This window comes from Dermacentor albipictus, unplaced genomic scaffold, assembly GCF_038994185.2.
Source record: "Dermacentor albipictus isolate Rhodes 1998 colony unplaced genomic scaffold, USDA_Dalb.pri_finalv2 scaffold_16, whole genome shotgun sequence".
Taxonomy (NCBI): domain Eukaryota; kingdom Metazoa; phylum Arthropoda; class Arachnida; order Ixodida; family Ixodidae; genus Dermacentor; species Dermacentor albipictus.
In genome coordinates, this window is record NW_027225570.1 from 6,130,901 (window position 1) to 6,147,080 (window position 16,180).

General features: G+C 44.7%; 1 protein-coding gene across 8 annotated transcripts in view; it reads left to right on the plus strand.

Annotated features, from left to right (window-relative positions):
- Ufsp1 (UFM1 specific peptidase 1) overlaps positions 1 to 16,180 on the plus strand; it is a 186,243-nt gene that overhangs the window by 63,837 nt on the left and 106,226 nt on the right. For 4 of the 8 annotated variants that reach the window (XM_070528967.1, XM_070528973.1, XM_070528975.1 and 1 more), the window contains one exon: positions 14,827 to 14,929. The exons of the other annotated variants lie outside the window; for them this stretch is intronic. In XM_070528967.1, coding sequence (XP_070385068.1) covers positions 14,827 to 14,929 — 103 coding nt within the window. The remainder of the gene's footprint in view (positions 1 to 14,826; positions 14,930 to 16,180) is intronic. 8 annotated transcript variants of the gene reach the window in all.

Sequence of the window (16,180 nt, forward strand, 5' to 3'; positions counted from 1 at the left end):
AAAGATTGCAGGAGGCCCGCCGTTTCGCGGCATGTCGAAAGACCGCTGCCGTCGCGGCGCGTATGATCGCGCGCTCGAGCAGCAGTTCGTACATCGCGGCGCGTACCGTTGTGTGCTCGAGCAGTTCCGTACACATGATGCCTGCTTATCGCTGCTGTGGATTCATTTATAGCAAGCATTTCCTCGCGTTTGTGCGCCTGAATCTATAGCAGCTAGCGTGTAAACCTTACCTGAAGTTCCACTTCATACGCGACTCGCTTCACTTGCGATTGACCCGGTGCTAAAACTTCGCCGCCTAATTCTTGAACGGCGTACACGTATTCGGCACTGCATAATTTCTTGCCTTTACGCAGCGTGCCACCCCTGAAAAAATCTTCGGCGCCCGATATTCGCTGCAGGCCATGAAACAAAACAACCGAAAGTGGCGGGTCCATATTGTAAACGTGCTTTCCGAAGCAGACGACCGAGCTTGGTACGACCCAGTTTAGCACAGAGGGCGCTTTTTATCACCTTTTTCGCAGCGCCCCCTGGGCAGTGCAAGAGCCCCATATTCTGAACTCTCTCAAGTTTATCTCGGTCGGTACACGTAGGAGGATCCCATACGGTACATCCATATTCTAAAATGGGTCTAACATAGCTTTTGTACAGAAGATCGCGAGCCTGCTGGGGAAAGAGTTTTGTATTGCGCCGTAGAAATCCTAACACTTTGCATGCCTTTGCTGTAATGAAATCAACATGCCTGTGCCAACATATGGACGGTGTGAGGAATACACCCAAGTACTTGTACTCGTGAACAATCTGCAATGGGGAACCGGATAGATAATACACGGCTTCTGGCATACACTTTTTAGTAAAGCGCATGTGGACAGTTTTCTGTGTGTTTATTTGCATATGTGACTCTCTGCACCAGTTTTGTAGTTTAACTAAATCATTTTGCAAAATAACAGTATCGGCAATGCTTGTAATTTCTCTATATATTATCAGATCATCAGCAAACAATCTTACGGAAGAAACAATAGTGTTGGGAAGGTCATTTATAAATAATAAGAAAAGCAATGGGGCCAATACCGAGCCCTGGGGGACGCCAGACGTTACGCGGGCCGCACTAGATACTGCGCCATTTACCACTACATGCTGAAACCGCAAAGAAAGGTATTCCTGAATCCATGCAATTACTTGTTCATTGATATTAAACCAGCGTTGTTTACATACAAGCAATTTGTGATCCACCAGGTCAAAAGCTTTTCTAAAATCTACAAGCACCGAGTCAACACAAGAACGAGCATCCAGTGCACCACAAACTTCATGAACGAATTCTGTTAATTGAGTTGTACAGGAAAGCCCTTGCCTGAAACCATGCTGTTTCTGATTCAGGAGGTTATGATTGGTAATGTGTGTCATTATGTTACTGCACAAGATGTGCTCTAATACTTTGCAGACAATACTTGTTAGAGATATCGGTCTGTAATTGCCGACCAGTTCGCGAGGCCCCGATTTATACACTGGCACAACGCACGCCATCTTCCATTCATTAGGTAGGACCCCGGTGTTCAATGACTTCGAGTACAGTATCTTAAGAAAGGGAGGGATGAACGACGCACACAATTTGAGAAAAGCGCCCGTCAATCCATCAGGCCCCCCTGCTTTACTGGAGTCTATACGTTCAAGAAGAGACCGTATTCCAGTTTCATCAATAATTATATCATCCATGTTTTCGATGACCTCATTAGTAGACGGATGCGGAATTGCGCTCGAGGCACTGGGTGAGAAAATGGAAGCAAAAAATTTGTTGAAGCAGTTGGCTTTTTCTAAGCTATTTTCTATTTCCACTCCATCATGCTGAAGTGATGGAATACATACTTTGTCTTTTCTGTTATACTTGACAAGATTCCAGAATAGCTTTTTTGTAGTTTCAAATCGAGAAGGCAAAGCACCAAAGAATTCTTGTTTTGCCTGGTGGATTTTTGTTTGCAGCGTTCTGGTTATGGTCGCAAGTTGATCGCAAGTTTCCGAAATGGAGTTTCTTTTATATTTGCTGTATAAAAATAAAGTCTCGTGCCTAGAAGAGTTTTTCACTGAATTTTCATTCCAATACTCCGCCATAATGCTGACTGAAACTTGGAGCACTAACGAATGCGACGTCTTTAGACTGTCCAATTACAGGACATTTTATTTAAATCGCATGCACGGCCGTGGTGGGGGTGTTGCTTTGTTAGTTTACGAAAGCGTTGAATGTCAGCTATTGGATTACTTTACCCAGACAAATCCTGATTATGAAATGCTTTGTGTACGTGCAAACAATAACGTGTTTTCAGTTTGTTATCGTCCACCAAATGGCGATATTGCAAGGTTTCTTGAATTTTACGATCAATTCCTTTCATATATGGCAGAAAATAAGTACACATTAATTGCTGGGGGAGACTTTAATATTGACGTCAGTTCTACAGGCTCTGTTAGCCGTGACTTTAATACTATCATACTGTCTAATGGTTTCATAAATACAATTAACATACCCACGAGAGTGGCGCTTGAATGCGAGTCAATCCTAGACCTTTTTATCACAAATTTGTCTGAGAATAATATTAGGTCAGGTGTTTTGTCATGTTGTATCAGTGATCATCTTCCAATATTTTTATGTGCGGAGCTATTGACACAAAGTAGAGCAAAGCCACGAATAATTAAGTTTCAGTTAATTACACCTGTGGCGCTCAGTGCATTTCGTAACAGTTTATTGCAGGCAGATTGGAGCGATGTAAGCAAATCTCTTGACGCAAACAATGCTTACGATAAATTTATTGCAATTTTCAAGCGATTATATCATTTGAATTTTCCGTTAAAAGAACGCAGATTAACTTGTAAAACACGAAAACCATGGATAACGCCGGAGATGCGTCATCAAATCAGGACAAGAGATAAACTTTACCAAACATTCCTACATACTCATTTACCGGAGGACTGGCTGGCCTTCAAGTCTTATCGTAACAAACTTACAAAACGCTTGCGATCCGCGAGAACTCAGTCAGGGGGCGGACACTCCGTATAGACCGTTTCATCGGGCGAGGAGGATAGGGCGCGCGGAGAGCCTTTTCTCCTCTCTGGCTTGGGCGATCCGGCGCGGCGCAGCTTGAAAATATTGGTGTCGCGTGCTGCGGAACGATTTCTTGATGTTTTAGATCGTACTCTGTGAAATTTACGCCGTGTCCGTTCATATAAGGTTGTCAGGGAAGCCTTTCGGTGCATCGGTAACTACAATAGGCGGAAATATCTTTTGGGGGCGCGAAAATGTGACGCGTTTTATCAGCCGCGGTGTACGCACATTATCAGTCGCGGTGTGTGTATGTGTTGTGAACTATTTTGCTTATATCGGTTTTAACTCAGCAAAGAAAACCGGTGCCTCATTATTAGCAGCACGAAATGGTAAATCTGCTCAATATCTGATCGCTTGGCGTAGGGAGTAAAACATAAAGCATAAGAGCGCATGCTCGTGCACGGCCAACCTAAGGCAACCACGAAACATCAAAGCGGCAGGCGCAATCAAATGTTTGTGATGCACCGGCATCGTTCTCGCGCATTTCAAGTCTAGTAGGCTTAAAATTACCATATGTCTACGCTAGCCTTCCTGCATGAGGCCGATGGCGCTGCTCAACTCCGCGATCACTGCGGTTGGTGATCCAGCACGGTACAGTATATGTAAGCTGTGCGCTTCGGCATTGCCTTTTTGGCCTGCATACAGCCATAATATATGAGGGATCGCATGAAAAGAATGCGATGCCTATTTTTGAGGACAAAATTTCCGTAATACGTGTGAGTGCGTCGTAGAGAACGGAACGAACACAACCGAAAAAGAAATTCGGTTATCATCCTCTTTCTAGAAAACGCAAGAGAAAACGGGCTAACACCGCAACAGGGCCTCGCATATAGTCACGCCGCACAACGTTTATAAATATATAACCGCTGATGCGGTATGCTTGGACCAAGCGGTATATAGAACAAAGATATATGTAATCCAGCACCTACCACTGCTTAAGACGCTCGCGCAGTTCGTAAACAGTCCCTTTGCTGGACAAGCGTAATTAAGACTGTAAGGTATGCTGCTATCACTTGTCAAAACTATTTTATTCAGGGGCGGAAACCTCATCCGTCGAACCAAGTAGTCACGTAATGTAACCTGCAGCGAACAGTTTGAACGCTTGTCAAAGTATAACATCACAGCTCCTATCGTAGCAGAACGGCACCCACGCTTACCCTGTTACGATCGTCGCGTATGTTTCATGGCTCCTAAACCGCAGCTTAGAAATAAAGGATAATACTGCAATAAGGTCACATTAGTGACTGGAACATTCAGAAATACATAATTCATCTCCGAGGCAGATTGTAGACTCGAATATGTGCGCACACATCGCGCTGCGTATTCCGTCCACCTCAACGCCAGCAGAAATTCCGGCCATGACGCCTTAAACCACTTCATAACGTCTCACAGAACCGTTTACCACGTAGAAGACACACGTAATAATAAACAGGCCGCACGACGGCGAAAACAAACGCAGAACCTGCCGCCGAGCGTATACCTGCCATGCAAAAGACCGCTTTCACCCAAGCCAGCATGGCGCTGCTCATAGGCGGCGCCACTGCTCTCACAATATGGCGGCGCCTACGAAAAAACGGTCTATACATCCCATTGGCCGTTTTTGAGCAGACGCTCTTTCGACGCTAGCGCCAAGGTCCCCTTCAGTTACGGCCCTAATCAAGGGGCGACGCATTAGGCAAAATGGCGGCGCACATGATTGTTTACGTTGCCATGGCAACAGCAACAGCAGCCGCGCGGCGCCTCCTCTCCCAAACGTTTTTCTTTCCTTTTTGTTTTTATTATGCCGACCCGCTCCACTCTCTTTCTCTCTTTCCCCCATGTCGCGCGCGCCGCTCACTTTTTTTTTGTTTTTACCCGTAAGCGGCTCGTTTTTTCTTTTTTATAGCGCGCTTGTTACCGCGCGCCACGCGCCAGCTCGCAAGCAATGCGCGCGCTACGCGGCGCATTGGCATTGCTTGCGAGCTGGCGCGTGGTGCGCCGTGGGCTATGCATTGGCACGCACGCAGTCTTGCCCATACTTATATTATACCAGCATGTGGCGGGACATAAAAAAAATTCTACTTCCAACACAACAGATGTTTAGCCTCGCTTTATTGACTTCGTTTCCGAAAAGAGATTTTTCTTACAACGTGGTGTGATACACGCTCCAAAAATGAGCAAAAGTGAGAGGTGCATGTCATATACAAGAGTACTAAAGACAAAAGTTCACAGATAGTGAAATAACAAAAGAAAGCGTGCAGTGAAAGCGCTAGAAAACGCGAAGGCCATTCCATGTACACACATATAAAAACAACATTTTTATATAACGTCCTCAAGACCTAAATGTAGACGAGCTCCTGATATGTGCACTAAGATATTGCACAAAATTGGACGACGTGTATGACGTAGTCATGACAACTATAAAAAGGGAAAACTCACTAGTAATGGCAAAAACAAGGACACGCAAAACACCTGAAAGATAGAATAAAATGCTAACATTGTTTGATTGAGAGCCATACCAAAAGAAAGCTCACTTATAGATCTGCACGAAAATATATGAAATGCTTGACATGTTCATTACTACTGAACAAATTGAAAAAAACATGGCAGAAAAAAATAACATCGTACTAAAAACTGAAACAAACATTATCACATTATTTCGCACTTGGTCACAACTTGAGTAAAGGTGGCAAGGGAACAGGAGATAGTCGGCTTTTGCAGCAGCACATAGAAAACATTCGCAGAAAGGCGTATTCCTCAATCAAAGACCAGGTAAAACAAGCCAACACGACCCTTCTTTCTACCCGAATGCAATGCTTAGCAGTAAAATTACGTCACTTAAGGCACTAAGTCGTACCTACTGGGCTGTCCCTTGTATAATAAACATGAACTGCAAAAATCTGCATGTAGGACACTTGCAATGCTCATGCTTTCCAGAGGAAAAAAAAGCGTATCATGCCTACACATGAAGGTTGTTCGCGCGGTTTTCCCATCGGGGTTACTGAGATAGTACACAAACACTAACAGTAATTTTTCAGCTGTTAGTTGGTTTGTAGAACGTGATACACAGAAAAAGCACTGAGGGCGGTATGGAAAGCTGGGCAAGTTACTGAAGTTGCAGAATGAGACTTGGCACAGAAAAACACAAGTCACAGACCAGGTGACAATGAGGAGGAACATCTATTTGTCAGCTTTCTCTACCTGGAAGAGGCAAGTGTAGCACAATCAAGGCGCAACGACGTCCGGAGCCTCATGGAGTACACAAATGGACAGGGCTGTGTTCGTGTACATGCGCCTTCTGATGTCCTTGGGTCTGAGCGCTCACCTGTTGTCTTTGGGCACCCGGAACAACCTTGCAGGGCTTGTTTTTGAGGTATTTGTGCACCACTGCACGATGCACGAGCGGTACGAGTCGTGAAACGGGTGAAACATCGCGGAGCACAAGCACACAGCTACCGAGGAACACAGAACTGACTAAACTAGCCACGTCGGTAAACGCACAGCAGCGCACGTATCTCGATGACAGTAGATAACAAAAATAAAGCGTTACGTAGCGGACTAAGCAGCAGCCGGGCCGGCGGGGATGGCACGGCGGCGCGGCGCGTAGACAGTCGAAGGTGAGGGAGTTGAGAGTGTATTACGAGAGAGGGCGTAGGGAGAGGAGCCTAGCGGGGGGAAGGGCTTGGCCACCTGGATCGGCGCGCGTGCGCGCGATGATCTACGAGGCCATGCAAGGGAAACGGATTTTTGCGTCGCCCTGTACACAGATGGCGCCAATTTCCTGCGCCACCGGAACCGAGGAGTGTCCCCCCCCTGACTCAGTATCAATCCACATATCTTGAAGTTCCTGGCAATCGTTCTGACGTACTGTGGTCTAGATTAAACACACTCCTTCATCGCGGCCACTGTACCGCCCCTGTTTCCAAACTAGAAGTAGACGGTATTGATATGGATGGATCAGCTTTGGCTGACGCATTTAATGATTTTTTCACTGGTATGATTACGACTGGAACCCCGGCTGATGCGTGCGAATACGTAAGTACTCACAACGCTCAGTCATTGTACTTGTGTCCTGTCACCGCCCACGAAGTCTTATCGACAATAAAAAGTATAAAAAATAGCGCCAGTTGCGATATCGACGGAATTCAAATACGTCCTGTTAAAGACGTGTCTGATGTTATCGCGCCGATTTTAGCCGATATCTTTAACATTTGTTTAACTAACTCTGTTTTTCCTTTAAATATGCAAATAGCAAAAGTGACCGTACTTTACAAAAAAGGTGACCGAAATAACTTTGGCAATTATAGACCTGTGTCTATCTTGCCTGTGTTCTCAAAGGCCTTCGAAAAAATTCTGCACACTCGATTTTCAAGTTTCATTGATAAATATAATTTACTTATACCTAATCAATTTGGTTTTCGGAAAAATAAATCAGTTGAACTGGCACTCCTGGAGCAAAAAGAGTATATTCTTAAACAATTTGAAAATAAGGCGCTCGTTCTCGGTATTTTTATTGATTTTTCAAAGGCCTTTGATTTAGTAAACCATAAAATATTGTTAAAGAAATTGCATTGTTATGGTATTCGTGGACAAGCCCTAACGCTTATTGACTCTTATTTATCGAACAGACAGCAGGTCGTTCAGATAAGCGACTCTATTTCCGGAGTGAAACCTTTGCTGTGTGGAGTGCCACAGGGCAGTATTCTAGGCCCACTATTATTTAATATCTATCTTCATGACATTGTAAATATTAATTGCGAGGCGAAATACATAATATATGCTGATGATACCAGCATACTATTTTCAGGGCATGATATTCATGAGCTTATCAGAACTTGTAATCAGACAATGAAAACGCTAGAGAGATGGTCAGCGGCAAATGCTATGCGTATTAACGAAAATAAAACAAAAGCTGTTATATTCCGACCAAAAAATAAAATTATTCCACCTCATGAAGACATAGTACTGAATACTCACACTATTGGAATAGTTGACCATTTTAAATGTCTGGGCATATTTTTTTCCGCAAATATGAGTTGGGATTACCACGTAAGACATGTTCTGCAAAAATTAGCTCAGGTGACAGGTGTAATTGGTCGCCTTCGATACTTACTTCCAAAAGGAATCAAGCTCCTACTCTATCATTCGCTCTTTAGCTCTCGTTTAAATTATTGCCAACTAGTATGGGGTACAACGACGGTCACAAATCTAAATCAAATATACTTGGTTCAGAAAAAATGTATTAGGCATATTTTCAATGCACCTTTTGCGGCATCTACTAATGTTTTATTCTGCACTTCAGGAATACTTAAAATACACCAAATATACAATTATACGTTAAGCAGAAAATTCAAATTAGAAACTTGTAAGAACATAACAAATTTGCGTGTTCTGGCCAATTTAAGAATTAGGCATTTAAATTATCCCACGCGTCATGGAGAAAATTGGGAAGTAGACACAGTACGATTAAACTCCGGAAAAGAGCGCTTGTCTTACACTCTTCCGTCCCTCCTCAATCACTATTACCTTAACAATTTTGACTTATTTGATTGTTCATATCAGGATATCCGCAAGTTATACACAGTGATGTATAGCTCTGAAATTTCTACTACTTAACACTGGTTATACTACAAACTGTCTCGTTCCTCAAATCCATAACCGTATTGAATTGTTTCATCTGGTTGTATGTAACTGTTTGTAACAAATTGATTTCTATTTTGTTTTTCTGTACATTCAGTGTACTTATTCTAGACGTTTGTTATTTGATAGCATTTCAGATATTTCATTTTTCTAAGAAAGTGTTCTGTATCTATTTTTTGGTGACTGTAAAAACTACCTTTCTGTATTACCTTAGCATTTCCTTTACTTAGTGTGTTAGTTTATTAGTGTGTGTTAGTTTGATTTATTTTACGGTAGTGCTGTTACCGCTGCGAAATATTTCCATGGGGCTGTGGCCTAGTCAAGCTGTTCTAAAAACAGCTTTTTGTCACAGTCCTTCTTTCTGTATCATTGACAGAATGAAAATAAAGATTGATTGATTGATTGATTGATATCCTATTTCTTTTACTAGTGAGGCGTCGCAGCTCACCATTAAACCATGGCTTAGATTTTGCACGCCGTTTGGTCTGCACCCACGACGGCACATAGTTTTCCTGCATCTCACGCATTTTTGCTTTGAAAAGTACCCATAACTCATCAACGCCGATTGTCTCAGAAAGTATTTCGAATTCTGGGAGGAATTCCTGTAATGCAAGTCATATTTCATTTATGTTGGCTTGGCTGTAATTATACATCCTTCGGGCTCCCGAGCTTTGCGTCTTTTCGTACGTCAACTTCATTTCAGAAACCACAGCTTTATGGTCGCTAATACCTGGAACCACCAAAACTTTCCTAATCCAATTTGGCTGATTAGTTAAAACTAAGTCTGAAACGTTATTTTGTCTCGTACCTTCTGTTACCACCTGGGTTAAGGAAAAACTGCTCAGTATCATCAACAATTCCTTTGCCACTGCAGATGTAGCCCTAGTATTAGAAGGATGCTTATTCCAAGAAAGCTCTGGGATGTTAAAGTCCCCGCCAATGACAAGGTAATCTGTATTGACTGTCTCTATCGTCTTTGCAAAATCAGACAAGACAGCAAGAGGGCTTGAAGGAGCCCTATAAAATGAACATACTGATAATGTTTTCCCGTTTGGTAACCGAATCTTACACCATATATCCTCGCAATTTGGGCTGCCGATTTCGAGAGCATAACAAGAAAGCAATGTGTGAACAAGTATAAAGACCCCACCACCATGACGGTTTCTACCCCACCACCATGACGCTTGGAAAGACTTCATTGCTCGTTATTTCTTCATCTAGCCATGATTCCGTTCCAAGCACTACAGTTGGTTTGGTCATGCACAGAAGGTTGTGGCAATCATCTATTTTGTTCTTGATACTACGGCAGTTGACAACAAGGAAAGTTACATCTGCTCCGGAGCTGCGCATGCGTCATGTCGTTTGCACAACCTGGCCCCTACCTTCATCATATACATATGCTTGCCCGTTAATAAACAGCTTATCATATTTTAAGTTTGCGCGAGTACCGTCAAGGGCATTCCTTTTGCCGAATTCCCAAAGAAACTTTCGTTTTCTGCGCACTGCCTCTGAAAAATCTTCTGATATATACTAATATTCGATCCTTTTAGTTTCTTGGCGTTGGCTAGAATCGCCTGTTTATCTTTAAACATTGAAAACATTGCAATGAGTGGCCGAGGTTTATTGGCCTGGGACCGGCCGAATCTGTGTGCCCTTTCAATCTGCACTGGTGTTAGTCCTAAACGTGATACAATTTCTTGTACTTTTTTCTCGGAGACAGCGGGTAGTTCACGACTTTCACTGTCGGGGACACCATAAAATATCAGGTTACATCGCCTGCTGCGGTTTTCCAAGTCGTCTATTTTGTGAGATAAGGCCTTCACCGTGCTGCGAGTATCTTCAGTTTTCTTCCTACATTCAGTAACAGCTCCTCTTAGGTTTGCGAACTGTGTTATTGCAGTTTCCACAGAATCTAATCGTGACTTAAGCTCTTCTATAGCTATTTGGCCTTGATTCTGCGATGTTTCGATAGCCTGTAATTTGGCCTTTATTTCCCTTTGGCCATCCAAAATTAGATTCAGCGTTTCAGCAGTAGTTGGGCCAGGATTTAGCTCCACGTCACCGCACAGGAATAAAAGCAAGAAATAGAATGCATATCTTCGCAGTAAAAAGAAACGACATTTGGCATGACAACGCACAGTACGGTGCTCTGAATCCACACTTAAACCACGGGGCGTAACCGGCACCATGAATACGTAAAAGGTGAAACTCTCATTAGAATAATCACCAACCTGCGTTAGCAGATGAAAATGCGTGAGTGGCACAATCATGTTGGTGCCGGCCTCACGCCCCGATGCTGCACTGATCCAGTCCGCCTTTTGTACACCGTAGACACGGCCGTCATCCGCCCAAGGTTCGTTGACCAAAAGTCGGCACCCCCCTCACGCAATACTCCAGCTGGAGCCTGTGAGGTATGTGTATAAATAAATAAATAAGTAAACAAATGATCGTCGTTATAGCTGGAATGTTAGTTAATTTGTTTTTATGAGAAGAAAGTAACATAAAGAGAATGCACAAGAATAATTTTTCAGTACACTTAAGCACTTCCGGCACACAGCAAGTGTCGTCTGCTTGTGTTACAACGTACTCCATTTTGACGAGAGCTCCGCGGTCAGAGTCGGTCTCAGTCATTTCGCGAGCACTATGATTCGACGTTGTTGCCTTGTGGACTGCAAACGTAGCGACTGGCAATATGTCAAGCTGCGACATCGTGACCCTCTGCAAGGCAGCGTACGAGCGAACTGGCTGCTGCGCATCGGACTGCCGCTATCCGATCGGCGCCAGGATTTGCGCGTTTGTGGCCGTCACTTTACACCGGAAGATTACTAACGCAATAGCGTTTCGCGAGTCCGGTATTAGAGAGTTTTAGCCCAGCGGGTTTACGGCCAGCGGAGCGGAGCGGGCGAGCGGAGATGCGACTGCGCATGCGCACTTTAACACACTGCGCATGCACTGTTTTACACATTAGCGCTTTGTTTGGCTGATTAAGCGCTGCGCCAACAAGTGTATGGACCGTGCAGACCGATCAGGCCGTTCACGTACGTCTACGCTAAAGTTCCTTCATCAGCTTGAGTTTATGCCTCCAGTCATTTGCCGAAATGACCAGCTTGCCTGTGGTTACCGGAATACAAAACACGTTCGGTACTACGACAGAATGCTCGCAACGCACGCTGCTTCGATAGCTCTCGCTTGGGGTCGACGGCCAAGCGGCTAGCGAAGAGGTCTCGCGCGGGCGGGGGTATGGTAGCGGGGGCGGGCTCCAAAAGAACCGGAAGTGGACGATGTGACGTCGCATCGTGACGCTGAACCATTGAAGGCGGAGCTTAGCCCCGCTCGCTCGGCGAACGAGTTTAGGAGGAAAAGCATGGCTAGGGAGGAGGGTAACTTCTAATCGCTTGTAGCTCCATTAATACGTAACGCTTCACTTAAATCGTGGTGCGAATGTTCTACTTAAGCTGTACCCTACGCGTCTACAAAATTTGTCCGAACCGTTTCAGGGGCCCTTTAAAGGTGCATGAACATGGCAAACAAAACTGAATTTTCTTCTGAATAGCCGCAGGCTGCTCTATTCCGAAAGCGATCAAAAATGGCTGCTGCCGATCGCTCTTGCACCTGTCGAAGAGCACGGGTTTATTTGCATGTAATAAAAGTTCTTGCGTATCCGTGTGTTTTCAAGCACTTTCGGCTCGTTTACGACCTCGTTCTGCTAGCTATGCTGAGGATCCGTTTTAGCATCATTCTTAACCTTCCGTTGCATGCCGCCGCTATTGTTGACGAGCCACCCCAAGCTAAGTAATGGAGAGCGGACCAATCGCAGGTGCCTCACTACCCTCTTCATCCGGTTATCAATTTTCAGTGCAGTGGCTCGGTCCCATCGAATCCCTCTCCACTTGAGCGTGCTCCTCGTCTCTTGTGAGCCAATCAAATAAGACAAGCCGCTCAGTGTAGGCAATGTTATTCGTTTTTAAAGCAAAGAAATGTGATCTCCTGTGATCGAGGAGAGCGTTTTATTGGTCTGTTCAGACAACCCTGTGGGTGACCGCCTGATACTTGCGTCAATGGTTACGCAAATTTGACGTCAGGAGATTGGAATAAAAAACATTGGAATAGTTTTACGTTATAGGGCCCAAGATGTGCTGAAATGCGAACACCAAATCAGGCAAGTGCACTCTTGTGAGATGCTGACACAGTGATGCCAGAAGGGTGCACAGGATGCACAATGCTGTGTTATTTGGGTGCATGTTAAGGAGCCTCCGGTGGTCAAAATTAACCCAGAACCCTTGACTATGGTGTTCCCCATAACCCACTGCACAGGTTTGGGACGTTACAGCCCATAATTAAGTTTTTTTGACATGCACAATAGTATCAACTGTTCCCAGAAATCTGTTACAGCGAAGGTGTATATGGCTAGGGTTCTATGCATTGTTGTTTGCCGTGAACAAAAACTATCATCATCAACGGCTCATACCACTGTAAGCATTCATATTCCCTTAAGCCAGCAAAGAATGCAATGGCTCATAGCCACGTAAGGCAGAGGCTACAAGCACTCAGCAGAGTGAAGCAAACAGTGCTTAATTTCTTTCTAGTCACACTTACAACATACAGAACAGCATGTCAAAAATTACCGACGATTACGTTACTTCCTAATGCGAAATTTGAGCGCAGCAAATAAGCTGTTTCACCTTTTCGATAGATTGAGGCAAAGAAATCGAGCAACACATGTATGCGCTATCACAGAATTTTTTTTTTATTTTTCACACGTATTCCTTTAACAAAGACTCCACTAACAGTTCTTGACAGTCACGAAGGAAGCTTTGTGGTCGGAGAAATAGACTGATATATGTTCGACTTGGTACACCAATGCTTGATTCTCAAAGACGAGATCTATACAAGTGCCTCGCGAGGTTGTCACAGCCGTGGGACGCGTTACGAGCGAGAGGAACGGGATGTTCTCCCGCATAAGTGTTAGGAAATTGCTGTTTGTCTTTATGTCAACATTAAAGTCCCCCACTACTAACATCGGTGTGGATCGATGGACGGTTAATGCGAGTTGCAGGAAGTGCACGACGTCTTTCGTGAGTGCGGTAGCGGACTCACGAAAGCGGTATCTGGGGGATGAAAGGGGGGCGGAGCTGGTTGCGAGGCCGACGATAACGCCGACGACGACGCGAAACCCAGGAACGGACGCCAAAGAGCCATTTGTGTAGCCAGCCCTCCTCCACAGTCTCTTCTCCTCCCTTCCATCATCCTCCCTCGCCCGGAGAGCCGACAGCGCGCATGCGCGGCGGCGGAGCAGATTCGTCGGCGAGCTGGTTACGAGGCCGACGACAACGCCGACGACGACGCGAAACCCAGGAACGGACGCCAAAGAGCCATTTGTGTAGCCAGCCCTCCTCCACAGTCTCTCCTCCTCCCTTCCATCATCCTCCCTCGCCCGGAGAGCCGACAGCGCGCATGCGCGGCGGCGGAGCAGCAGATTCGTCGGCGAGCTGGTTACGAGGCCGACGACAACGCCGACGACGACGACGCGAAACCCAGGAACGGACGCCAAAGAGCTGCGCTCTAAAACTCTCGTCAATGGCTCATACCCCCATAAGCAAGCAAAAGATGCAATGGCTCATAGTCCTGTCAGGTTCGAGGCTGCTCACTTTGCTGGAATTAGCTGTAATGATACTACCCCTGTTGTCATTGTAGGTGATATCAATGTGGATGTGTCGGTACTGAAAAGGGAATGGTTTACGCGTTCCATGTTGCAGACATATCCCTTGCGATGCCACACCGATCTGGTCCAACCGACCACCCAGTGGCATACGTGCATCGATTTGACATTATCAAAGTGTGATTGCAGTTGCGAGTGAAATAATAACCACCGATCAAGAAACTAAATGAATGCGTACCTTTCGTCACGGTGACCAACTGTCAAGACAATAAATGAGTTCGTACTTTTGTTCAAAATTATGTGTCACCTCCGTGTCGTGTGCTGAACAGCTTTGCTGATCAAACACCTTCACAGAGTGGAGCGGCTCATGATTTTTTTTTTAACTGGTGCACTTGTGCATTCGACATACTGTGCTACATGTTGGTGCCACAGCTTCATAGTGTGCACTGTTGTATATCAGGTTCCTTGTCGGATCCTCCATGCCAGCACTGGGGGCGAGGTAGCCAACCACGTTGATGCCCTGCTGAAGCATTTTGAACAGCAAGGCTCCCCAGTCATGATGGGTAAGTCACCTGGAATTGTGGCATTTCATTGACGTCAGCATTGTTCTGTAGTTTCTGCAGCCGTTTGTTATCCTAGCGTTGTATCAGTGAACTTACACAGCACAAAAACAGCACAAGTGGCGTTTGCAAAACGCCACTTGAGCGTAATGTACTGTTTGCAAAACAATAGGTGAGGGGTTTAGCTTGTCTGTATTCTACAGTTGAACCTCAGTCAACCGTCGACACAACGAATAAGGATGTACGAAATTGTTGAAATAATTTTAGTAGGGCTGTGCAAATAATGACATTTCAGCTTGAATGGAATTCAAATCTAATAGTGCTTAAAGATGGCCGAAAATATTGAATATTAAATTGAATATCGAATACTAAAGCTCTTAGTATTTTAATTTCAAATAATAAACAAGAGAAGGAGGTCACACTCTGAAACACACCTGCCCGTGTCCTCGAGCACCAAATGCGGTAAGTGAATCTGCTATTGTGAGAATTCCAGACTATCGGGCATAAACACAAGCTGCTCAACATGACCTGGCTTTTAGACTCTCTCTCCATGATGTTACCACATTTTCTGTGGTGGAAAACATGTTCACTGGGCACCTCGGTAACAGGGGTGGGAAAGCATTGCAAAGCAACTTTTACAGTACCTGACTAGAGAACTCTTTGCAGTACTTCAAAGGGTCATCCTACCTGGAGATAAATGGCTTATTGAAGTATTCTGAATCTCTTCACTGTCGTGTCCAGGGTTACTGCCCTGACCTTTTTTGATGCCAGCAGTTCAACATTCTCCCAACTGTTTCCAGGCTTTTTTTTATTGCTGTCACGACTGGTCGATAACTCGGAGTAAAGTTCCTACTTTTGAAACTGCTGTGAGGGAGAGTCCATGCAAGCACATTGATCACTGATTTCTGCTGCCAGCGGCTCAACAGCCCTTGCAGAGCTTGTGCAGAAAATGGCTTTAAACCTTGGGTCTCACAGAGTGGGAAGCATCAGTCCTTTTTGCTTTGTGAAAAGAAATAATCAACATTTAAATCTTTTTAGCGGGTTCTTGGCAAACACCGTTGCTTCTTTTTTGATGGTAGAGTGTCTCCTGAGGATTTACTCGATTCTATAAGGAAATTACACGACTGATTACAGTGGAATCTCGATGATGCGAATCTCATGGTGTCACGAAAAATGTTCGTATTAGTCGAAATTCGTATCATCGAAACACAATTAAAACTATCTAAATTAAAGTCAAAGGTGAATTCACTCAGG